The sequence below is a fragment of the Panthera leo genome, chromosome E1 (genome assembly GCF_018350215.1).
Source record: "Panthera leo isolate Ple1 chromosome E1, P.leo_Ple1_pat1.1, whole genome shotgun sequence".
In the NCBI taxonomy this organism is placed as follows: domain Eukaryota; kingdom Metazoa; phylum Chordata; class Mammalia; order Carnivora; family Felidae; genus Panthera; species Panthera leo.
The window spans coordinates 4,047,862-4,072,729 of record NC_056692.1 but is presented as its reverse complement, the minus strand read 5'-3'; the positions used below and the strand labels follow the sequence as shown (position 1 = coordinate 4,072,729).

The following is a 24,868-nucleotide window of genomic DNA, read 5'->3' as shown; positions in this document are numbered from 1 at the left end:
AAAAACAATAATAAGAAAATATTATGAGCAATTATATGCCAATAAAATGGGCAATCTGGAAGAAATGGACAAATTCCTAGAAACATATACACTACCAAAACTGAAACAGGAAGAAATAGAAAATTTGAAAAGACCCATAACCAGTAAGGAAATCGAATTAGTAATAAAAAATCTGCCAAAAAAACAAGAGTCCAGGGCCAGATGGCTTTCCAGGGGAATTCTACCAAATATTTAAGGAAGAGTTAACACCTATTCTCTTGAAACTGTTCCAAAAAATAGAATTGGAAGGAAAACTTCCAAACTCTTTCTATGAAGCCAGCATTACCCTGATTCCAAAAACAGACAGAGACCCCACTAAAAAGGAGAACTATAGACCAATTTCCCTGATGAACATGGATGCAAAAATCCTCAACAAGATATTAGCCAACTGGATCCAACAATACATTAAAAAAATTATTCACCATGACCAAGTGGGATTTATACCTGGGATGCAGGGCTGGTTCAATATCTGCAAAACAACTAACATGATTCATCACATCAATAAAAGAAAGGACAAGAACCATATGATCCTCTCAATAGATGCGGAGAAAGTATTTGACAAAAGACAGCATCCTTTATTGATAAAAACCTTTAAGAAAGTAGGGATACAAGGATCATACCTCGAGATGATAAAAGCCATATATGAGCAACCCAGTGCTAATATCATCCTCAATGGGGAAAAACTGAGAGCTTTCCCCCTAAGGTCAGGAACAAAACAGGGATTTCCACTCTTGCCACTGTTATTCAACATAGTATTGGAAGACTTAAGCCTCTGCAATCAGACAACACAAAGAAATAAAAGGCACCCAAATTGGCCAGGAGGAGGTCAAACTTTCATTCTTCGTAGATAGCATGATATTCTATATGGAAAACCCAAAAGATTCCACCAAAAAACTGCTAGAACTGATTCATGAATTCATCCAAGTTGCAGGATATAAAATCAATGCACAGAAATTGGTTGTATTCCTATACACCAACAATGAAGCAACAGAAAGAGAAATCAAGGAATCGATCCCATTTCCAGTTGCACCAAAAACCATAAAATACCTAGGAATAAATCTAACCAAAGAGGGGAAAAAATCTATACACTGAAAACTATAGAAAGCTTATGAAAGAAATTGAAGAAGACACAAAGAAATGGAGAAAGATTCCATGCTCCTGGATAGGAAGAACAAATATTGTTAAAAGGTTAGTACTACCCAAAGCAATCTACATATTCAACGCAATCCCTATCAAAGTAACACCAGCATTCTTCACAGAACTAGAACAAATAATCCTAAAATTTGTATGGAACCAGAAAAGACCCCAAATAGCCAAAGTAATCTTGAAAAAGAAAGCCAAAGCAGGAGGCATCACAATCCCAGACCTCAAGCTATACTACAAAGCTGTAATCATCAAGACAGTATGGGACTGGCACAAGAACACTCAGATCAATGGAATAGAATAGAGAACCCAGAAATAGACCCACAAACGTATGGCCAACTCATCTTTGACAAAGCAGGAAAGAATATCCAATGGAATAAAGACAGTCTCTTCAGTAAGTGGTACTGGGAAAACTGGACAGCAACATGCAGAAGAATGAACCTGGACCACTTTCTTACATCATACACAAAAATAAACTCAAAATGGATGAAAGACCTCAATGTAAGACAGGAAGCCATCAAAATCCTCGAGGAGAAAGCAGGCAAAAACCTCTTTGATCTTGCCCACAGAAATTTCTTACTCAACACATCTCCGGAGGCAAGGGAAACAAAAGCAAAAATGAACTACTGAGACCTCATCAAAATAAAAAAGCTTCTGCACAGCGAAGGAAACAATCAGCAAAACTAAAAGGCAACCAACAGAATGGGAGAAGATATTTGCAAGTGACATGTCAGATAAAGGTTAGTATCCAAAATCTACAAAGAACTTATCAAACTCAACACCCAAAAAACAAATAATCCAGTGAAGAAATGGGCAAAAGACATGAATAGACACTTCTCCAAAGAAGACATCCAGATGGCCAACTGACACATGAGAAAATGCTCAACGTCACTCATCATCAGGGAAATACAAATCAAAACCACAATGAGATACCACCTTATACCTGTCAGAATGGCTAACATTAACAACTTAGGCAACAACAGATGTTGGCGAGGATGCGGAGAAAGAGGATCTCTTTTGCATTGTTCATGGCAATGCAAGCTGGTGCAGCCACTCTGGAGAACAATATGGAGGTTCCTCAAGAAAACTAAAAATAGAACTACCCTACGACCCAGCAGTTGCACTACTAGGCATTTATCCAAGGGATACAGTTGTGCTGTTTTGAAGGGACACATGCACCCCCATGTTTATAACAGCACTATCAACAATAGCCAAAGTATGGAAAGAGCCCAAATGTCCATCGATGAATGAATGGATAAAGAAGATGGGGTGTATATATATATATATATATATATATATATATATATATATATATACACAATGGAGTATTACTCGGCAATCAAAAAGAATGAAATCTTGCCATTTGCAACTACATGGATGAAACTGGAGGGTATTATGCTAAGTGAAATTAGTCAGAGAAAGACAAAAATCATACGATTTCACTCATATGAGGACTTTAAGAGACAAAACAGATGAACATAAGGAAAGGGAAACAAAAATAATATAAAAACAGGGAGGGGGGACAAAAGAGACTCATAAATATGGAGAACAAACTGAGGGTTGCTGGAGGGGTTGTGGGAGGGGGTATGGGTTAAATGGGTAAAGGGCATTCAGGAATCTACTGAAATCATTGCTTCACTATATACTAACTAATTTGGATGTAAATTTTAAAAAATAAAAAACAGGGGCACCTGGGTGGCTCAGTCGGTTAAGCGGTGGACTTCGGCTCAGGTCGTGATCTCTCGGTCTGTGAGTTCAAGCTCCGCGTCAGGCTCTGTGCTGACAGCTCAGAGCCTGGAGCCTGTTTCAGATTCTGTGTCTCCCTCTCCCTGACCCTCCCCTGTTCATGCTCTGTCTCTCCCTGTCTCAAAAATAAATAAAACGTTAAAAAAATAAAATAAAATAAATAAAAAATAAAGTTAAATTACAAAAAAAAAATAATCATGTGACACACTAGAAGCATTAGCTCACGCTGCAAATGGCGATCACATTGCAACGTATAAATGTATCAAATCAGCACATTGTACATCTTCAACTTACACAATGGTATATGCCAATGATATCTCAATAAATTTAATAAATAAAGGGAAGTTTGAATAAAAAAAGGAAGTGGCAGGTGCCTGGATGGCTCAGTAGGTTGAGTGTCTGACTCTTGATTTCGGCTCAGGTCATGATCTCACGGTTCGTGAGTTCAAGCCCTGCATCGGGCTCTGTGCTGACAGCACGGAACCTGCTTGGGATTCTCTCTCTCTCCTCTCTCTCTGTCCTTCTCCTACTTGTGCTGTCTCTGTCTCTCCCAAAATAAATAAATAACTGGAAAAACGCCATCATATGCTTGTATATAATATATTTTTTTAATTACAAAAGAAGGCAGAGAGTTTCTATGACAGAGTGGGGAGTATTCATTGAGAGTGGTCCTTCCAGCCTGGAAACAGCCTCAGAGCCCTTCCTCGTCTGGAAGCCATATTGAGATTCATTGACTATTCACTGAAAGCGAATTGAAAATCAAGAGCCACTCCTTAAGAGGGCTTAACTCAGACCACTACCCCAATCAGGGAAAGTAAAGAGAGAAAAGTGTCAGGAGCTTGATCTGCTTCCCCAAAAGGACACTGTGTGACATTGCTGAGAGGATCCAAAATGTTTACGTTCAATTTATTATTAGGTTTTTCTCTGTGTTCATATCACATCGGTTTCAAAAAAAAATCCTTATTTTAAATAATTTTTAGCATATTTTAAATTCATACTGAATTTTATCTCGATGTAAGACTATAAATTATGAGATTCATCACTCTTCATGTTTCCTTGTCCTCGTCATCTTTTGTGGCATCTGCTAGAATTCTGCAGTCACTTGCTTGGAAAATTGTCTCCAGAGAGAGCAGATTCTAGCTCTCCTACAAGCCGGCAGGTGGCCTTGGTCATTAGGTTGGACCCCGTGAAACTGCCCTTTTTGGTAGGTCAAAAATGGTTGAATGGGATCGAAACTACGTATTTAAACTATGTCTTAGACTCGACATCTGCAAAATGGGTATGATATCATTTCCATCACAGGAATGTTTAAAGAGTACGTGAGCCCTGGCATGCAGTAGGAAATGTTAGGTGGTGGGTGTAGTGGTAGTGCTTTACCTTCTGAAGTCTTTCAGAAGAAGGGAAAGAACCAGATGGCTAGACCTGTCAGCCTACGCCCAGGGAGGCTGGAAGCCAAAGAAGGCAACAGATCCAGGCGAATTTCTGAAAGACTGTAACTTGCCCTCTAATAAGTATGTGTCTTGGAATCTGACCCAATCCAATATGTATTTCTTCCTTTGGGGAATGAGCCTTAGAAGAGAGGCTGGGAAATAGGGGGTCTTCTCTCTCCCCAAAAGTCATATAACTCTACACACCCAGAACCAGAACCAGACTGAAGGCTTATTTCCCAGCCCTGCAGATTTCCAGTCTGATGCATCTGAGTACAGTACCAGAAAGGAGAGATCTGCCTAGGAGCCTCGCTGGAGGCACCCAACCAGACTGGAATGTATCCAAAAAGTGGCACCAGCTTACATGCGAGTAGGTGATCGGTTCTGACAGTCTATGAAACCCTTAATGTAAACCGGAGAAGGTTATTAAAAGCTATGCTGGTTAACCTCTTAATCTATTCTAAAAGAACGATGCTCAATCCCTTGCAAAAGTCAACAACTGTTATTTGTCTGACGTTACTGGTGCCTGTTGTTAATGAATCCAGTTCTCACATCAGCACAGCAAGATGGGTATTCTTATCCCCGCACATGATGCTGTGGCTCAGACCAAGGAAGCAAGTGGCCCAAGGTAGTAGTTTTGAGGCCACGTTTGGCTCGTTCCAAAGCATGGACTCATAGCCACTTTGTAAACACTGATTTTCCAGCTTTAAGATGTTTCCCTAAATAATTTCATGAAGTAACAAGTGACAGTATCATCATTCCAGTGATACGCTGGCACACTGGCTCTCCGGGGTAGAAACCCTGATTTGAGCATCTGCTGAATTCTATGCTATAAATAATTGCACCCCATGGCCGATTTCGACATAGCGATGCCTGGTGACATTAGGGAATATTTAACGGTGGGCTCCTAGGAGCTGGTGGGAGCTCACCCCAGCCACTGCAGGGTTCCCATTGCACCAATGATCAGACCAAAGCTCCAAGACATCACTGTACTTGTCACAAGGCCACATCATTAATAGCTAATCCTGAATTTGAACGTGTAGCCTCTACAAAAAGGCCTTTGGTTGTTTCTACTTCTCCATCTGTACTTGCCATCCTAGGGGAGGGAAAAAGAAAGCATCACTGCCTAACACATGGTTCAGACCATCGTCTTGACAAGTGGAGTGTTCTTGAAATTTGATTCCCCCCTCCAATATTTTGACACTAATGGGGGTTCTTCATCTGCTGGGTGGGCTGAATTGGAGGGCCCTAGATCAATGAGCTAAGAAATGGGAAGACGGTGGTAGAATTCGAGAATAAGCAGAATTGTCAGCATGTGCGACACAGCCCTAGCCACAGCGATGTCCCAGGCCCCTGTGTGCCAATCCATTCAAATAGAGCCTACTGGGGAGAGTTCTGATTAATGCAGCTTTTTGGGGAGTCAGGTTCTGGTTGAGATAAACTAGGATTTGGGTTAACATCAAAATGATCTCATGAGCACCACTCTTAGTATTTTGTACAGAATTGCCAGTTGACTTGTCAACGTTTCAGTTCAGAACGTTTCCTGGGTAGGAGCTGCTTGGGTTCAGCCAGGGACAAAAATAAATACAGCCCCTAAATGGGCTGGACGGCAGACAAATGAAGTTACAGGACCTCTAAAAATGGAGTCAACTTTAGTCCATTTCTAAGGCAGTGGAACAGAAGGTTTTTAAACCTCCAGAATCAATGATATGTCAGCAAAAGTATTTAGTCGGCTTCCAATGAATGCATCTCACTAGCAGCTCTCTTGGGATCCACCCTATGTCCCCCTACGATACTCTAAGCCAACTTGTACCAAGAACTAGAAGGACCCTGAGTTCACAGAGCAACACTGACTTGAATTTGAATCCTCTCCTGGCAGCTCAGAGTCCTGGTAACAGCGATAATTGATGTTTGCTAATTAGCTCACTTCATACTCTCAGCAACCCATTGAATCGGGTCTTATTATTATCCCCACTTCACAGACAAGGCAAGAGAGCCACAGGGGGGTACGTAACTTCCCAAACTCAAACAGCTGGACAGTGGCAGGGTGGGCTCTGAGCCCCAGGCAGTCTGGCTCCAGAGTCTGGTCTCTCAATGTGTGTGCAAGGCAATACGTCAAGACTCGGGGCCCGGGTGGAGTTGAGGGAGGATCTGGTCCAATGTCAAGACCAGACAGATGAAATGACTTCACAACGTCATTCAGCTACTTCATGGCAACCTCTCCCAGGTTCTTGCCTGTCCAGTTCAAGGTGCTTCTTTGTGGCAAGAGGGATGACAGGGATGTGTTTAGGGCAGGTATGTGGCTACCCCAAGGCCAGGCCAACCAGGACCTTGGAAAGCCTTCCCTTCAGACCCGAAATTTAGACAGGGGTGAGGGTCTGTCCACAGAACCCCAGGTTGGGCCCCCCAACATGTCCAGAGAAACTCAGCTCCATGGGGCTCCACCTGGGGCTCCCGAGTGGCTGTTCAGACCACAGCCACCCCCTGTTCACAATCACTCCTTGGGTCCAGTCCATCGGTTCTCCCAAAGTCTCGTGTTCTCCAAGCGAGAATTCCGACAGGAGTGCCGACGATCTGAGGAATAGAATTACTCTTGATTTCCATGCTCCACCTTGTGAACAGAGCCTCTGTCTTGGCCCTTGACCACTGCATGTATGTCTGTGTCCAATCCTGAGGTCCTCCTTCGCAGGACAAGTGTGGACGCAGAAACCTTCAGGGACAACAGCCCAGGCCCTATTGTGGTGTCATCATGCTGTGACATGAAGTTTTGCTGAGGATGACTTTGGGGGTATTTGGGGCCCATGAGGGTCATGAAAACGAAATTTAATCTATGGCACAATAATATATATCCAGAGGGAGGGAGGACGTGACAGAATTTAACTAGAGAAAGCCAGAAGTGCATCATCTTGGGGGATCACTTGTAATTCTCTCACGCCCAGGTTTAAAGCGGGGTTAATGTTTCTCTGACCACTTTGGTGTGGTTCTTTTCAGGTTGACTTGCCACAGGCCAGTGTCAGTGCAAAGAGAGGCTCTTCTGCACAACACGGAGACCAGGACTCGGAGGTGTGTGTGAGTAACTGCTTTCCACCACAAATGCAGTGATTGCACACAGCTTTTTAACTTCTTCAGGGTAGGGTTCTCACCGGAGACCCTTTTCTTCCATTGTCCATTCAGGGAGAAAAATGGAGACGGAGGTGGGGGATGTTTGAAGGACTGACAGAGCTTGCAGGAAGCCATCAGCAGAGATGTCGATGCCTCAAACGTGACCGTTCACGTTGACCGTGACTTCCAAAGGAGAGCGCTAGAGCTATTTCCCTCTGCGATGTTGCATACTTGTCAGAAAATAAGAACAGACCAATTTTCCTAGAGGCAGAACCATCAAATGAAGATTCATTCTGGAAAGATCAAAATCCTTTCCCAGACTCTTGTTCGTCCAGCCTTTCCTGCCGGGTCCCTGCAGAGGGGGAAGCAGTCTCATGGAAGGCAGACACCAAGGGGCCTTGGGCATCCCTGGTAAAGACCTGGGATGGCAGATATAGCCACCAGGGTCCACGTATTGTCTCTTAGTAAGCCTCCCAAGTCCAGTGCCCAGGGAAGATCTCCAGCCCGTGGTGCAGTATGGAGAATACCGCTAACACTTGGGACTCGTTCATGGTGTCCAACAGTATGCCAAAGGCCGAAGTCTTCTAGGGAAGAAGGCTGGGGGTGCACATCTGAGTCCCAAACCAATCCTTTAGAGGACAAAGGAAGGGAGGCTAGGCTCAGAAGGGCATGGGAGCCCAATATGACAAAAGAGCACCAACAGGAGAAAGATCCGGAGGAAACAGGATTCCTAGAGTCCGAGAAGAACCCAAGACGGCATGGACAGCTGTGTCTTCCACATCCAGCTTGAGATTTCGTCAGTTCACACTTGAGAACCTGGATGTCTTCTGAAATGCAGCCACACGGGTCTACAGGTATACATGTGGCCCTCTGGGGCCATGTGGCTGGGCTGCAGGAGTTGGATGTCTTGAACAAATGGTTCCCATCAGAAAGGAAGTATTTCTAGAACACAGACTAAGTATAGACCCAGGTCTACTAGGGTCAGACGTAGCAGCTTCCCAGTACGAAGTGACAGGATATTTGTCAGAACAGCTTCTAAGGAAAAAATAAAGTTCTAGGAAACCAGACAGTCAACTAATGGTCTGTGGGGACAGGCTCAGACTCTCGAGCCTTGTAAGTACAAACCCTCCAGAGACAGACCTGAAGGGACTGCTGTTTCCTTAGAAGATGGCAAGTCGTTTTATTTAAAAACACTTTAAAATTTTGGAAACAACTCATTTTTTTGTGTTATTTTTGAGAGAGAGACAAACAGGGCATGAGTGGGGGAGGGTCAGGGAGAGAGGAATCTGAAGCAGGCTCCAGGCTTCAGGCTCCGAGCTGTCAGCACAGAGCCTGACGCAGGGCTCGAACTCATGAACCGTGAGTTCATGACCTGAGCCGAAGTCGGACACTTAACCGACTGAGCCACCCAGGGGCCCTGGCTCAGGCAGCTCTTGATCTCGGGGTTGTGAGTTCGAGCCCCATGTTGGGTACAGGGATTACTTAAAAAATAAAATCTTTGAGGGGTGCCTGGGTGGCTCAGTCAGTTAAGCGTCTGACTTCAGCTCAGGTCATGATCTCAGGGTCGTGAGTTCAAGCCCCATACTGGGCTCCGTGCTGAATGTGAAGCGTACTTAAAAAAATAAACATAAAGTCTTTGAAAAAAAAAAGATCATTTGTTAGACTTGAATAACTCAGAGAGCCATTCACATGTTTCACTGATGGGCTTTTATTAAAATTGCATATAGGTCTCATACTTACACATTTTTTTTAAAGAACTTCCTTTATGCCTAGTATCAAAATACTACAATTATTTTGTTATATATTAAATATCTTCCTAAAGTCTCAATCATTTCTGTTCCATCCCTCCCCTAGAATCCTTCTTTATCGTGTTTTCGGCATCTTGAACGTTTCATCTCAGGAAGCGCGTAGAGGTTTGAAAACGAGAAGCCAATGACAAGAATTGACTCGATGTTGCAGACTCTTCTCTACTGGGCTGTCGAGCTGGCCCACACCCAAATCACTCTCGTAGGGACTCACGCCCTGGAATTGTTGAAACCAATCAGGTCTTGCCCTGAAATAGTAAGGCTGACCCAACAGCACCCTCTGGTGGCTTGCACGGATAAAAGCACCGAACGGTTCAGGAAAGTATTTGGACATGCTATCTTGGAAATCCAGAATGCGGACACCGAAACAAAAAAAACAAAACTAAACTAAACTTATTTTCCGGGGTCCCAAGACAACTGGCTTCCCGGAAGCCCATTCTCCACACACACGAGCTTCTTACCAGCTGCTCAGTCACGAGAATGCCAGCTTCACACCAAGCTGGAACACGCCATCAAAAGCTGGACTCGGGTAACGTTTTCTTCCGACTCAAGGAAAGAGTGTGGTATTTCACCTTTTGCAAGGTGCCCAAAGGAGTGTGCTCCCCTGGGACAGTCCTCTGGGACGTGCCCAGGGCACTGGCCCTCGCGGACCTGACGGCTCTGCGAGGGAGGCGGAGAGAGCTGGGAGCCGACCATACATCCCTCTCCAAGTGGGTGATGGGGGCTCTGGCCAGGCTCTCCTGAATCCGGGGGGAAGGAGAGGAGCCCCGAGAGTGCTCATCCACAGCCGGGCTCAGCCTGCCGCTCACCAGGGACACTGGGGACACCTGGGGGGCCACCTCTGGCCTCTCAGATTTGTTCTCCTTCTTGGAAAACACGGACCTCAGAAGGGTGAGGGTCCCCTGTGGGACGTCCCTGCCGTCCACATTAGCCCTCATTCTGATGCGGGTATTCTGGCGGCTCTCTGCACTGTTTCTAGATAATCCCGTGCTGCTCAGAGCCTCTGTGGGGGAGGGTGCTGTGCTGAGGCTTCCGGCCTGGCCATTTCCCTTGCAGTTCGCCGTCTTCTGGCCCTCCGGCCGGGCTCGTTTCTCATTCGGCACTGAGGGCATCACCGCGAGGGGCAGGTCAAACCGTCTGGGGAGCCTGATATCCTGACTCGCATTTTCCTTGGCTTTCCTGGCTGCACTTAGGCCATCTGAGGTTCCGGGGGCTGCACAGGGACTGGGGTGGCCCGAGGGGCAGGGCGCTCGGGCCAGCACTGTCTCACTGGCCGGCCTACCGTCTTCACCCTCGGCGGACTTCCCGTCCTCGCAGGCAGCGCCCGTCAACAGCGGCACGATTGACTGGCTGGTGGATCGGGGCCTCCGCCTGGACTCCAAGTACTCCACCAACTCGACAGATGTACCGGGCGGTTTCTCCCTGGGTCTGAAAGACCAGCGGAGGGGCAAGGTCTTGAAGGCTCCCTGCTGGGCTCTGGAAGGCGTAGGCTCCTTCATGCTGATGCTTCGGCCTCGTACGCCCCGTACCAGACGCCTGGACTCCAGCTCTCCTGTAAGAGACAGCAAGAGCATCAGTGCCCAAATCCCCCTCCCAGCTGCAAGGCGTGACCGCGCCCGCCATCGAACAGACCGTGGCTGAGCACCCCTGACGTATCGGGCACTGTGCTGGCCGTTGGGGACACAGCAGTGAGCAGGACACTGAGGTCCCAGCCCTCGGAAGCATCAATGTTTGCAAACGCTCAGCAAAAGTCCTTCCTTTTCCAGGTTAAATTAGGTGCCTGTACCTTTCAAATGCGAGATTCTCAGATACCCTATCCTGGGCCAAAAGGAAAAATTAATAAATTGTGCGTTTAATTTTATCAGAGCTCCCACTTACATTTTCCTTCTGCGTTCTGCAACACCTGTGTATGGTTGCAAAGACACATTTCATGTGTAAGAGTTAAACGAGAAACGGAGTCTAGAAAAACGGTGTAATCCAACCTGCAAAAATACATACTTGTGTGTGTGACACATGCATGTGAAAACATACAAACGAGTTTGTAGAAATAAACACTAAGATGACAAGGCGTCGAGGGGGCCATGGGATGCTGTGTGACTGATTTTCTTCTTAATTCTTTCCTAAATCTTAACATTTCTAAAGGGAATACACACATAACCAAGGATGTGTGTTTTTTCTTAAGAAACATCAGTTACTAAAACACTTCTATTTACAATAGCATCAGGGGCGCCTGGGTGGCTCAGTCCGTTAAACGTCAGACTTTGGCTCAGGTCATGATCTCCAGATCCATGAGTTGGAGACCTGCATCAGGCCCCCGCACTGATAATGCAGAGCCTGCTTGGAATTCCCTCTCTCTCCTTCCCTCCCCCACTCATGCTGTCTCTATCTCTCCAAAATAAATAAACTTTAAAAAAAATTAAAAAAAAGAGAATAAAATACTTAGGAATTAACCAAGGAGGTAAAAGATTTATATAACAAAAACTACAAAACATTAAGAAGAAATTAAAGATGACATAAATGGAAAGACATCCCATGTCCATGGATTGGAAGGCTTAAATATTGTTAAAATGGCAACGTTACCCAGAGTGATCGATCTCCAGCTTCAATGCAAATCCCTATCAAAATCCCAAAGGGGCTTTTTGCAGAGATGGAAAAATCCATCCTGAAATTCATATGGAATCTCAAGAGACCTCCACAGGCAGTCACAAAAAGACAAATACTGCATGATTCCACCACACAAGGTACCCAGAGTGGTCGTAACCAGAGAGACAAAAAGTACAGAGACGGTTGCCAGGGGCTTGGGGACGAGGAGGGTGCGGTGTTATTGTGAAATGGGCAGAGGCTCTCAGATTTACAAGATGAAAAGAGTTATAGCAATGGATGGTGGCAACGACTATAATGCGATGGGAATGTATGGAATACCACTGAAATGTGCACTTGAAAAAGCTTCAAGTGATAAACTTTGTTATAAGTATTTTCACGCAATAATAAAAGTGAAAATAAAAAGAAAATAAAAAAAAGAAAATAAAAAAAGAAAATAAAAATAAAAAGTGAAAATAAAAGAAAAGCAACTTGCAGCGTCTGCCTTCATTTATAAGATGCCTGTAATCACAGAGGGAAAAAATCTTCACCTGAAACACACAACCCACACGGTGGAGAGACAGTCTCATGCGTTTAGAGAAAGACCTGAGGTCAACCCTACAAGCCTTCTGCCCCCAGATGACCGCCTGTATCATGGAGTAGGAGAGCAAGCCCTATACAAGCGAGGACCGTACCACAAATACAGCCCCGGTAAGCAGCACAGCCACCTGGGACGAGCCATGTGCAAAGGGACTTGGGATTGTCAGGGGACAGGCCACAGCTCAGCGTACTCTGGTGGAGAAAGCACAGCACTGGACACATCAGCCAGGCCCCTGGGAAAGAAATGACCAGGAGGCAGAGTCCCAATGCCCAGCAATGACTGGAGGGGTTGGACAGCATCTCCGAGGTTCCTGGGGAATTTTACCTTCCACGGATTATTTCCGGTAGTTTTCAATCGCCTACATTTTTTCCCCCCGACTCGGTATTGTCTTCTTTTTTTTTTCAACTTTTTTTTTTTTTTTTTTTTTTTTTTGGGACAGAGAGAGACAGAGCATGAACGGGGGAGGGGCAGAGAGAGAGGGAGACACAGAATTGGAAACAGGCTCCAGGCTCCGAGCCATCAGCCCAGAGCCTGACGCGAGGCTCGAACTCACGGACCGCGAGATCGTGACCTGGCTGAAGTCGGACGCTTAACCGACTGCGCCACCCAGGCGCCCCCAGTATTGTCTTCTTTAAAGCATTTCCATAGCTAGCAATTGACACAGTTTCACCCCAAATATTTTGTAATTTCACTGTCCATGGCCCACCATTAAATCCCCATACCTCGGGGGAATAAAATGTGCTGGGGTCTGAGACACATGTGCAGTTTTTTTGTTTTTCCCTCTTTGCAACCCTGGGAAGGGCAGAAAGCACTGCTTTTCTTAGGAGGATAAAGCTGTGACTTTCGGCTTTTCGAAATGAGGTAACACAGCCGGCGGCCTGGCAGGTGGCGAGGTGGCTTGGCAGTGCGTCCCCTCTTCCCGGATGAAAGGCCTGGGGCCCAGGCCCGCGTCACCCCTGCAGCTCCCTTTCATGGGGGCCGCAGATGCCCAGGCTAGCCCTTCCTTCCGCCTCTTCCTCGAGATGGCAGCAAGGAGGCACCTTGGCCGCCAGTGTGAGAGCAGAAGGGACGAGTAAGTGCCCACACTGATGCAGTGTCACCATTCACAAACGTCTCCCTTCCAAGGGGAGGGGAAAGTGCTCCCCCTGCTCCTCCCCGGGGGGACCTCCTGGAGGCTGGGAGCCAGAGGCAGAGGTGGCGTTCAGAGATGCTTGAGGGAGGGTGCTTCCCTGCCCTGGATGGAATCTGTGGCCTTGCTCATGCCCAGTTGGCTGGAGAACCAGGAAGGAAGGGTCTAGAGCCTTGGGCCACATGGAGGACATGAATGGTCAAGTCCTTCCTGAAGGTTAGGAGTCCCAGAGCCTGCAGGACACGCTTCCCAGGTCCTGCGAGGCCTCCTCACACAGATGGCGCCCATGCGGCTGGTGGGCATGGCCCCCACCCAAGGCCCCACCCACGAGTGACTGCAAAGACAGCAGATGCTACCCTGAGAAATGCCCCATCTGTGCCTATGTGGCTTTTTATCCTAGCTAATGAAACCAGGCATCGATCTGACCTCACGATGTGTGCTGTGAGCAAGGGGCGGGCCCCCCCAGCACTTAGGACAAGACTCCTGGTCCAGTGCTCTCAGCTCTCAGGCTGTACAAGGGTTTCCTCTGACAGCCACCCACTCGTGCATTTGACAGACATGTAATGAGAGCCCACTATGTGCCTAGGACGTGTTTTCACCACTGGGGATAGAGCTGTGGAAAAAAAACACAAAGTGCTTGTCCCTGTGGGGTTCGCCAGAAAGCAACAACATGTGATGTCATGGGATACAGTGCTAGGAGCTATGACGAAGAACGAGGCAGGGTAAGGGGGGCGGGATACAGCGTGGTGACTGTGGAGTGAGGAGAGTGAAAGGGAGAAGGAAGCCATGTGGAGATGGGGGAAAACAGCCGCCAGGAAGAGGAAACAGCAAGTGCAAAGGCCCTGAGGCACAAGTGAGCTTGGTGGGTCAGGGAAGCAGCAGAGAGACCACCGTGGCTGTAACCAAGGGAGAAAAGGTTGCCCAAGAGGCTCTTCATCTGCTGACTCCTTCTCTGTATTTGGAGGCGTCTCTTTCTCTGGTTGAAGTCTGACCCCCTGACTTTCCTCTGGACCCTAGAGGGTAAGGACAAGCTCTTCAGCTGGGCTGAGCTTTGTCCACCTCTGAGAGTAAGCCAGTAGGACGAGGCTGGTGAGGGGAAAGGCTGCCTCGGGGGCCAAGGCCACCGCCCCTTCTATCGCTCCAAGAATCACCTCCGCTCAGGAGGGCGTGGAGGGGAGCCCCAATGGGCAAACGCAGAAGAAGACGACAGCACACATATTCTCTGATCCAATAGTCAGAGAATAAACAGAACCATCAGAAGAGGCCCCTAATGAACTGGCACCACCGGAAGAAATGGACAAAAGATAAGCTCTCAGGGAGATTCAAATACAGAGCAGGAGAGGACCGAAAAATGTCTTCCAGGACTTACAATTCAGTAAATGCATTGGAGGCACGGAGGGTCATATTTGAGACTCAAATTAGTGGCCAAAAAGATAAAGGGAAAGGCAGTATCTCGCACCTGAGAGCCAAGTGACAGAGAGAAGTCACAGGGAAAAGCGAGAAGACACAGAGAACGGACCCAGGGGAGCCACCAGGCAAATGACAGAAATCTGAACAGTCAGAGAGACGATAAACCAAACAACACCACCCTAAAGAAAAGCCTGCATCACATAATCAACAATAGCCAAAGTATGGAAAGAGCCCAAATGTCCATCCACGGATGAATGCGTAAAGAAAATGTGGTCTGTATATATAATGGAGTATTACTCGGCGATCATAAAGAATGAAATCTTGCCATTTGCCAACAATGTGGATGGAACTGGAGTGTATTATGCTGAGCCAAGTAAGTCATAGGAAGATAAATATCGTATGATTTCACTCATATATGGAATTAAAAAAAATTTTTTTAACGTTTATTTTAGAGAGAGACAGAGTGTGAGCAGGGGAAGGGACAGAGAGAGGAGACACAGAATCTGAAGCAGGCTCCAGGCTCTGAGCTGTCAGCACAGAGCCCGACGCGGGGCTCGAACCCACGAACTGTGAGATCATGACTTGAACCGAGGTCGGATGCTTAACCGACTGAGCCATCCAGGCGCCCCTCGTACATGGAATTTAAGAAACAAAACAGATGAACACAGGGGATGGAAGGAAAAATAAGATAAAAACAGAGAGGGAGGCAAACCATAAGAGACTCTTAAATACAGAGAACAAAACTGAGGATTGCTGGAGGGGAGGCGGGTGGGGGGCTGGGTAGTAAAGAGGGCCCTTGTTGGGATGAGCACAGGGTGTCATATGTAAGTGATGAATCACTAAATTCTACTCCTGAAATCATTATTACACTATATGTTAACTAACTTGGATTTAAACAAAATTTTTAAATTAAAAATAAATAGGAAGGAGGGAGGGAGGGAGGGAAGGAGGAAGGAAGGAAGGAAGGAAGGAAGGAAGGAAGGAAGGAAGGAGAGAAAGAAAGAAAAAGGAAAGGAGAGGGGCGCCTGGGTGGCTCAGTCGGTTAAGCGTCCGACTTCAGCTCAGGTCACGATCTCGCAGTCCGTGAGTTCGAGCCCCGCGTCGGGCTCTGGGCTGACGGCTCAGAGCCTGGAGCCTGCTTCTGGTTCTGTGTCTCCCTCTCTCTCTGCCCCTCCCCCGTTCATGCTCTGTCTCTCTCTGTCTCAAAAATAAATACACGTTAAAAAAAAATTTAAAAAAAAAGAAAAAGGAAAGGAGAGAGAGAGAAAGGAAAGAAGGAAGAAAAGGAAGGAAGGAAGGAAGAGAAAGAAAGATAAAGAAGGAAAGAAACAAAGAAAAGAAAAGAAAGAAAAGAAAGGAAGCCTGCATCTGTAGCCTGAAAGGTTCTGGGGGTTCTAGGAAGGGTTGATGAATAAAAACACAGACCCAAGCATATACTAGTGTTGTTTCTAAATTCCAAGGTCAACCACAAATTCTCAAAAGCTTCCAGACAGAAAGGACAAGTGACTCTCACATGAAAAAAGGGGAAAAAAAAAAAAAAAAAAAAAGCACTTTTCACCTGCAACCCTGGGGCTTGGCAGACCGTGGGAAAACATCTACAGACACCGGAGAGAGAAGGAAGGACTTCAGTCCAAGAGCCCTCCAACCAGCCAAGCTGCCATTTGCTCCCCGGTGAAAGAAAATATTTGTGGCCACGCATCCCCCATCCCTGAAAAGAACTCTGACCAAAGACTAAAGAATCAGAAACCAGACCTCAAGACAGAGGGGGACAGAAAGAAGACAGACGGGGGGTGTTCAGTGGAGGCTGCCATAGGGGGACCATCCACCTGCAACAGGGCAGGTGGTCCCAGGACAGGGAATATGCAGTGACGTGAGCATGTTTGGGATCTGGAAAGGCACGGCACTCAGAGCCTGAAACCCTCTCAGAGAAGCTGAGAGCTTGGGATCCAGGTGGGGGGAGGGGAGGTTCTAAAACAGACCAGGGGGCACCCGTGGGGCTCAGTCAGTTAAGCGTCCAACTTTGGCTCAGGTCATCTCATGGTTTGTGAGTTCGAGCCCCAGGTTGGGCTCAGCGCTGACTAGTGCAGAGCATGCTTGGGATTCTCTCTCTCTGCCCAACCCCGCCTCCCCCTACCCCCCACCACTGCCCAACTCACGCTTTCTCTATCTCTCTCTCAAAATAAATAAACTTAAAAAAAATAAATACGGGCTCCTGGGTGGCTCAGTTAGTTAAGCATCCAACTTCTGCTCAGGTCATGATCTCACGGTTTGTGGGTTCGAGCCCCGCGTTGGGCTCTGTGCCGACAGCTCAGAGCCTGGAGCCTGCTTCTGATTCTGTGTCTCCCTCTCTTTCTGCCCCTCCCCTGCTTGTGCTCTGTCTCTCTCAAAAATAAATAATAGGAAGGGAGGAAGGAAAGAAGGGAGGGAGGAAGGGAGGAAGGGAGGAAGGGAGGGAGGGAGGGAGGGAGGGAGGGAGGGAGGGAGGGAGGAAGGAAGGAAGGAAGGAAGATTAAAAAATAAAACAGACCAGAGGGACACTAAAAGCATTTCAAAGCACTCGCTTTGCAGGGGTGGGGGTGGGAGGGATAACGTGGAGACATCTTGCTGGGGGGAAGGACAGCAGGCAGGAACGAAGGGAATAGTCTGGCTTCTCATATCCATATAATAGGAAAATGCATTTACACATTGGGAAGGATAAGTAACAATTAATGCTAAGCTAGTCTGTCAGAGAAAGACAAATACCACAGGACTTCACTCATAGGTGGAATTTAAAATATAAAACAGAGAGGGGTTCCTGGGTGGTTTAGTGGTTGACCGTCTGACTTCAGCTCAGGTCATGATCTCACTGTTCATGAGTTCGAGCCCCGCGTCGGGCTGTGTGCTGACAGCTCAGAGCCTGGAGCCTGCTTGGGTTTCTGTGTCTCCCTCTCTCTCTAACCCTCTCCCGCTCACACCCTGTGTCTCTCTCTCTCAAAAATAAATAAACATTAAAATAAATAAGTAACTAAAATACAAAACAGATGAACATAGGGGAAGGGAAGCAAAAATAATGTAAAAACAGGGAGGGGGACAAAACATAAGAGACTCTTAAACACAGAGAACAAACTGAGGGTTGCTGGGGTGGCTGTGGGTGGGTGGGGGGGGCTAGATGGGGGAGGGGCATTGAGCAGGGCACGTGTCGGGATGAGCCCTGGGCGTTATACGTAGGGGGATGAATCACTGGAATCTACTCCTGAAACCATTATTGCACTCACTATATGCTACCTAACTTGGATGTAAATTTAAAAAATTAGTTAATTAAAAAAAAAAAAAAAAACAAGATGGAAAAGAACAGAACTTCCAAACAAAGGGGGAAAAAAAAGAGAGAGCAAAGACCAATGAGATCGACTCAGTAAAAAACAAGGAAAAAGGAAAAAAAGAAACAATAATAAAAAAGTGTTTTAAGGAAACAAAATCAAGTTTAGGGTTGTTACTGATGAGGGAGGCTGAGGTGGGCTGAGGACAAAATACAAGCTAGCAAACCCCCTCCCACCTCCACCCTCCATCAGCCCTCCTGGCAGGTGGGATGTGTGAGATATTCCCCAGGCTCTGCTAGAGGCAAAAACCACCTTAGCTTGACCATAGCCAGGCCTCCAGGATCCTGTGAGTCATTAGCATATGAAAATCTCAACCCAAACTTCCCTTGGACTTGACCTCCCCCAACTCCCAAATGTATAACCCTTCTCTCCACAGGGTCTGGGACAGCTCTTCCTGCCCATGGGTCCTGTCTCCATGCTTTAATAAAATCACTTTTTTTGCACCAAAGATGTCTTCAAGAATTCTTTCCTGGCCATCGGCTCTGGATGCCCTATCACCCCAAAACCTCATCAGTTACATTAAAAACGGATAGGCTGGGGCGCCTGGGTGGCTCAGTAGGTTAAGCGTCCTACTTCGAACTAGGTCATGATCTCGCTGTTCCCGAGTTCCAGCCGCACATCGGGCTCTGTGCTGACAGCTCAGAGCCTGGAGCCTGTTTCAGATTCTGTGTCTCCCTCTCTCTCTGCCCCTTCCCCACTCACACTCTGTCTGTCTCTTTCAAAAATAAATATTAAAAAAAAAAATTAAAAAAAAAACAGATGGGCTGAATGCTCCCCTTGTTAAGACAGACTCTTGATTTTGACATTCAAAAATAATAATGATAATAATAATAATAATAATAATAAAACCACAACATATTGGGGCGCCTGGGTGGCTCAGTCGGTTGAGCGTCCAACTTCAGCTCAGGTCACGATCTCGCGGTCTGTGAGTTTGAGCCCTGTGTCGGGCTCTGGGCTGATGGCTTGGAGCCTGGAGCCTGCTTCTGATTCTGTGTCTCCCTCTCTCTCTCTGCCCCTCCCCCGTTCATGCTCTGTCTCTCTCTGTCTCAAAAATAAATAAACGTTAAAAACAAAACAAAACAAAACAAAAAACCACAGCACAGTGTTTACCAGAAACCACTTAAAAGTAACTGTGAGAGAAAAATTCATAAAGCAAAAGAGAACAACAAAATGATACCAGGCCAGTGCCAACAAAAAGAAAGGAGGAAGGGGTGGAATGATTAATCTTGAACAAGGTAGAATTTAAGATTAAAAGCACTTAAGATAAAGAGCCACGTTACAAGGAGGACAGACAATTTATAAAGAAGACCTAACAGTCGTCAGCTTCAGACACCTATTAACAAGGCAGCAAACCATATAAAGCAGAAATTACTGAACTCCGTGGTGTACTTGATTAAAAATACAGCCATACAGAGGGTGCCAAATATGCCTCCTTCCTAGCGAGGCGGTCCTCGATAAGGTCAACTTAGAGACAAAGTGAACTGAATCCAAAAACCGACTCACCTGATTTAAGAGCTACGACCTCACATAGACACGGTCGACATGACTCCACGCGTGCAAAGAACATCGACAAAATAATAATCATGTACTTACTGTATCACAAAAAGGGAATGCTTTTGGAAAACCACATTCTTGGCTCACCATCCGCAAAATTAGAGAGAGTTACAGGGAGACCCCCAAATCATAAACGCTTGAAACTCCCAGATAACTTTTTTTTTTTTAATTTTTTTTTCAACGTTTTTAATTTATTTTTATTTTATTTATTTTTTTTCAACCACCTCAACAGGCTCCAAGGCCCACCGCCGTTTTAGTCAAACGTCAAGAGGGAAATAAAATTTATTTATTTTTGCTCCCTTTGCAAGCAAGGCTCTTGCGGGGTCCACACGGCACGATCTCCAGTTTGGAATTTATAGCTAGCAGCCACAGAGGCAGGATGCCCGCAGCCAGAGGGAGCGGGGTCTGTCTGCACCCCTCGCTTCTCCAAGGAGGCGAGCTTGCACCTGGGGACTTCCCAGCGTCGGCTTTCTCCTCTGCAAAAGGCTTTTCATTTCACCCTCTTGGAGATGCTGATGACCAGATGGAGAAGTAAAATGCCGGCCAGGGGCTGGGATAAAGTTATTCATCCATATTCCTTCCCCTCCCGCCCTAGCGCTCTCTGTCTCTTGGGGAGTGGTGGCAGCAGGGGGGGGGGGGGGGGGGGCTCTGAATCTGTGCCTGACTCCGAGCTGAGTACCATGTTGAAAAGCTGGGCCATCTTTTAAAGTTGCCTCCCAGTTGGGGCACCTGGGTGGCTCAGTCGGTTGGGCGTCTGACTTCGGCTCAGGTCATGATCTTGCGGTTTGTGAGTTCAAGCCCACGTCAGGCTCTATGCTGACGGCTCAGAGCCTGGACCCTGCTTCGGATTCTGTGTCTCCCTCTCCCTCTGCCCCTCCCCTGCTCATGCTCTGACTCTGTCTTTCGATAATAAATATTAAAAAAAAAAATTTTTTTAAAGTTGCCTCCCAGTGGAGGCATGAAATACACTTCCCCCTGGGAGAACTGAGACGTGGCCTAAGGTTCCAGGCCACTGGAACAGAACTGGGATGGATTTATGAGCGCGTCAGAGGCTCATGCTGATGGGGTGGACAAGCTTGGGAAAGAATGCCTTTGGTGTGTGTGTGTGTGTTCACCAGACGCTGCCTCCATGTGCATCACGAGAGGGGAAAAGGAAAGTCCACAGACAGGGTGGGTCAGAACATAACACGTTAAACACTTGGCTTCCACAAAAAAAAAAACAAAAACAAAAAAACGCACTCTAAGGAAATCAGACACATGTCATAGGCACGTAGAGACGCTCCGATCAGTATTCTTTCTAACTGTGAAATACTGGGAGCCAAGATGCCAAACCCTAAGGAACAGTTAACCCAACTGGGACACATAAACCATCCTAAAACAGAGTGTTGGATTCAAAGATGCTCTAAAACCACCTGTAGCCTCAAGATTGTATCATCACATGCATTCACTCACAAAAACGTAACAAGAGCCTGCTACATGTCAGGTGCCCTGTTGGCCACTTTGATACAACGGTGACACAATGTATAAAGACGTAAATAGCTGATGAATGAACACATAGGCTACGCCCAGGTACAATCTCACTCCCAGATGCCCATGTGCAGACGTACGCACGACAAAAACACGTGAGCAAAGATGTGCACAGCAGGACCACTGGTGACAGCCCACACCAGAAACTACCCCAGTATCCAACCACAAGAGAATACGTAAATAAAATATGAACTCTTCTTATAACGTGGGGGCAGTCTTACAGGGATTTCTACAGCATCACCAAGGAACTTAAGAATCTGTAAATCGAGGGGCACCTAGGTGGTTCAGTCGGTTAAGCAGCTGACTTCAGCTCAGGTCATGATCTCGCGGTCTGTGAGTTCGAGCCCCGTGTCAGGCTCTGTGCTGACAGCTCAGAGCCTGGAGCCTGTCTCAGATTCTGTGTCTCCCTCTCTCTCTGACCCTCCCCCGGTCATGCTCTGTCTCTCTCTGTCTCAAAAATAAATAAATGTTTAAAAAAAAAATTAAAAAAAAAAAAGAATCTGTAAATCGAGCCCCACGTCAGGCACTGCACTGACAGCTCAGAGCCTGGAGCTTGCTTTGGGTTCTGTGTGTGTCTCTCCCTCCCTCTCTGCTCCTCCCCCACTCGCTCTCTCTCCATATCTCAAAAAAATGAATAAACGTTAAAAAAAAAAAAAAGAATCTGTAAATTTGTAACTCAAGGTGCTTCCCCTGATGATCAAGCCAAACTTTTCCAGATCGGCCTCTGAGATCGATTTCAGCCCATCCATGAGCCCACAGGAAAAAGGAAGTGGTTCTTCCCACCCCACCCACTGTGCTTTCTTTCCCAAATCCCTGCTTTTGGTGTTTACTGACCATCATCAACAGTCAACAGACAACAATGTCTCTGTCTATCTGCCTCTGTCTCTCATGGGAACTTAGACGTCTGTGCAGAGAACTTTAGGTGGCTGAGTTATTTCCAGGGCTGCTTTTTTTTTTTTTTTTTTTTTTTACCAATGGAATAAAGTCACACACAACATACATTAATTTAAACAGATATGGTGCTGAGCAAAGGAAACCGAACAGGAAAATATATGTACTGTATGACTCCGTTTACATAAAGTTCCGACACAGGCAAGACTGATCTATGGCATCAGAAGTCAGAATAATAGTCCCCCCTTCTGGAAAGGAGGGAAACAGTAATGACTGAGAGAGATACAAGGGGGTAGGGAGGGCCTGCAACGTTCTATTTTGCAATCTGGGTGACGGTTATATGGGTGTGTACATTTTAGGATAATTCATTAGATGTGCATTTGTGATTAACACGCTTCTCTGTATATATATATATATATATATATATATATATATATATATATATATCATACCTACATTAAAAAGATCTTATTTTTTTATTTGAGAGAGAGAGAGAGAGAGAGAGAATGAATGAGCAGGGGAGGGGTAGAGAGAGAGAGAATCCCAAGCAGGCTCCGCACTGTCATTGCAGAGCCCGATGTGGGGCTCGATCTCACGAACCGTGAAATTATGACCTGAGCCGAAATCAAGAGCTGGATGCTTAACCGACTGAGCCACCCGGGCGCCACTGAAAAATCTTATTTTAAAAGCTAATTCAGGATCTAAGAGGACACACGGAAACAGTAAGTAATTAGTACGTGCTGGTGCTTTCTGAGCAAAGGGGCACACAGGCATGCACACGCGTGCTCAGAGATTTTCCGGACGGACTGTTTCTGTGGTTATCCCCTGCCTTTCTTGCACCACCATTATTTTCTTCCTCTAGGGAGAGGATCATCTGAATCCTAACTGGATCGTCTGGATGCCAACGTGCTCTATGTCCCAGAAGAAAATATAAACACGAGCTGCCGTCAGCTGGGCCTCTCTCTGGCTCAGATGACCACAGTCAGCACTCCAACCTGGCCTCCCACCCTTGTCCCGCCCCCTTGTGACGGAGTCCCAGAGCAGACTTGGTGAAAATATAAATCCCAGCTCAGAATTCCCCAAGAGCTACTCACTGCCCTGGGGGCCAAAAGCCAACTTTGTACCACGAGCCAAAGGCACCCTGAGCCCCGGCCCGTCGATCTCTAGCTGTCTTCTCTGGCCACTGCTCCCGTCCCTCTGCCTCTCACACGCATCCAACACGCACCCCCACCTCGGAGCTCCCCTGCCCAGAGCACATGCCCAACCTTCTCCACCACTCCCTCTCTCTGTGTCTCAGGTGTCTGCTCCAAAGCTGTCACTGCAGAAGGACCTTCCCCACCCGCCCCGTTCTAACGGGGCCCCTGCGTCCTTTCTCTCCCACCCCCAGCCTAGATTCCTCTGATGATCTACCTCCCCTTGTCCCTGCTTTATACCAGGTCGTTACATCTACTGGTTTACATGTTATCTTCCCCATTAGACGGCACGCTCCAGGGAGCAGAGAAAGAACGTACCTGCGGCTGGAGGGCAGCGGGCAGGGGAGGAGGCAGAGGGAGACGGCTGGTCACAGAAGACCTCATAGGAGACATGGATGTCTCTCCTAATGACGGGCACTTTTTTTCAAATTGTTTAATGCTTATTTTTTGAGAGAGAGAGACAGAGCATGAGTGGGAGAGGGGCAGAGAGAGAGGGAGACACAGAATCCGAAGCAGGCTCCAGGCTCCGAGCTGTCGGCACAGAGCCCGACATGGGGCTCGAACTCACAAACCGTGAGATCATGACCTGAGCCGAAGTTGGGTGCTCAACCGACTGAGCCCCCCAGGTGCCCCTGACGGACACTTCACACTCAAAGCCGAGGAGCAGAGGCCGTTAAGGCAAGTGAAAATAGAATCGGCCAATCTTACCGACACGATAGGACATACCCTTTTCCTGATCGGAGAGGCCGTTGGTGAAGACGGGAGGGTCAGATGCCGGGGGCCGGGAGGGGCCGGGGCTGGAGCTCCAGGACAGCAGGCTCCCCCTCGCACTGCTGTTACTGCTCCCAAGTCGAAGGAGCCAGTGATCGGAGAAGGAGGAGCTGGTGGAACCTGCGGGACGCAGAGAGGGAAGGCTGGACCCAGCCCCACCCCGTCGGGGGTCCCCAAAGGAGCTTCTGGAAGCCAGAGGGAAGGCTAGACCCAGCCCCACCCCGTCGGGGGTCCCCAAAGGAGCTTCTGGAAGCCAGAGGGAAGCCTGGACCCAGCCCCACCCCGTCGGGGGTCCCCAAAGGAGCTTCTGGAAGCCAGAGGGAAGGCTGGACCCAGCCCCACCCCGTCGGGGGTCCCCAAAGGAGCTTCTGGAAGCCAGAGGGAAGCCTGGACCCAGCCCCACCCCGTCGGGGGTCCCCAAAGGAGCTTCTGGAAGCCAGAGGGAAGGCTGGACCCAGCCCCACCCCATCGGGGGTCCCCAAAGGAGCTTCTGGAAGCCAGAGGGAAGGCTGGACCCAGCCCCACCCCGTCGGGGGTCCCCAAAGGAGCTTCTGGAAGCCAGAGGGAAGGCTGGACCCAGCCCCACCCCATCGG

At 47.4% G+C, this 24,868-nt stretch overlaps 1 protein-coding gene across 3 annotated transcripts in view; it reads right to left on the bottom strand.

Moving 5' to 3' along the window:
* Nucleotides 1-9,141: 9,141 nt before the first annotated feature.
* USP43 (ubiquitin specific peptidase 43) overlaps nucleotides 9,142-24,868 on the bottom strand; it is a 62,634-nt gene continuing 46,907 nt past the window's right edge. For all 3 annotated transcript variants that reach the window (XM_042916756.1, XM_042916757.1, XM_042916755.1), the window contains 2 exons: nucleotides 24,230-24,394; nucleotides 9,142-10,814 (listed from right to left, as the gene is read on the bottom strand). In XM_042916756.1, the coding sequence (XP_042772690.1) occupies nucleotides 9,775-10,814; nucleotides 24,230-24,394 (1,205 nt within the window). In that variant the 3' untranslated portion in view covers nucleotides 9,142-9,774. The remainder of the gene's footprint in view (nucleotides 10,815-24,229; nucleotides 24,395-24,868) is intronic.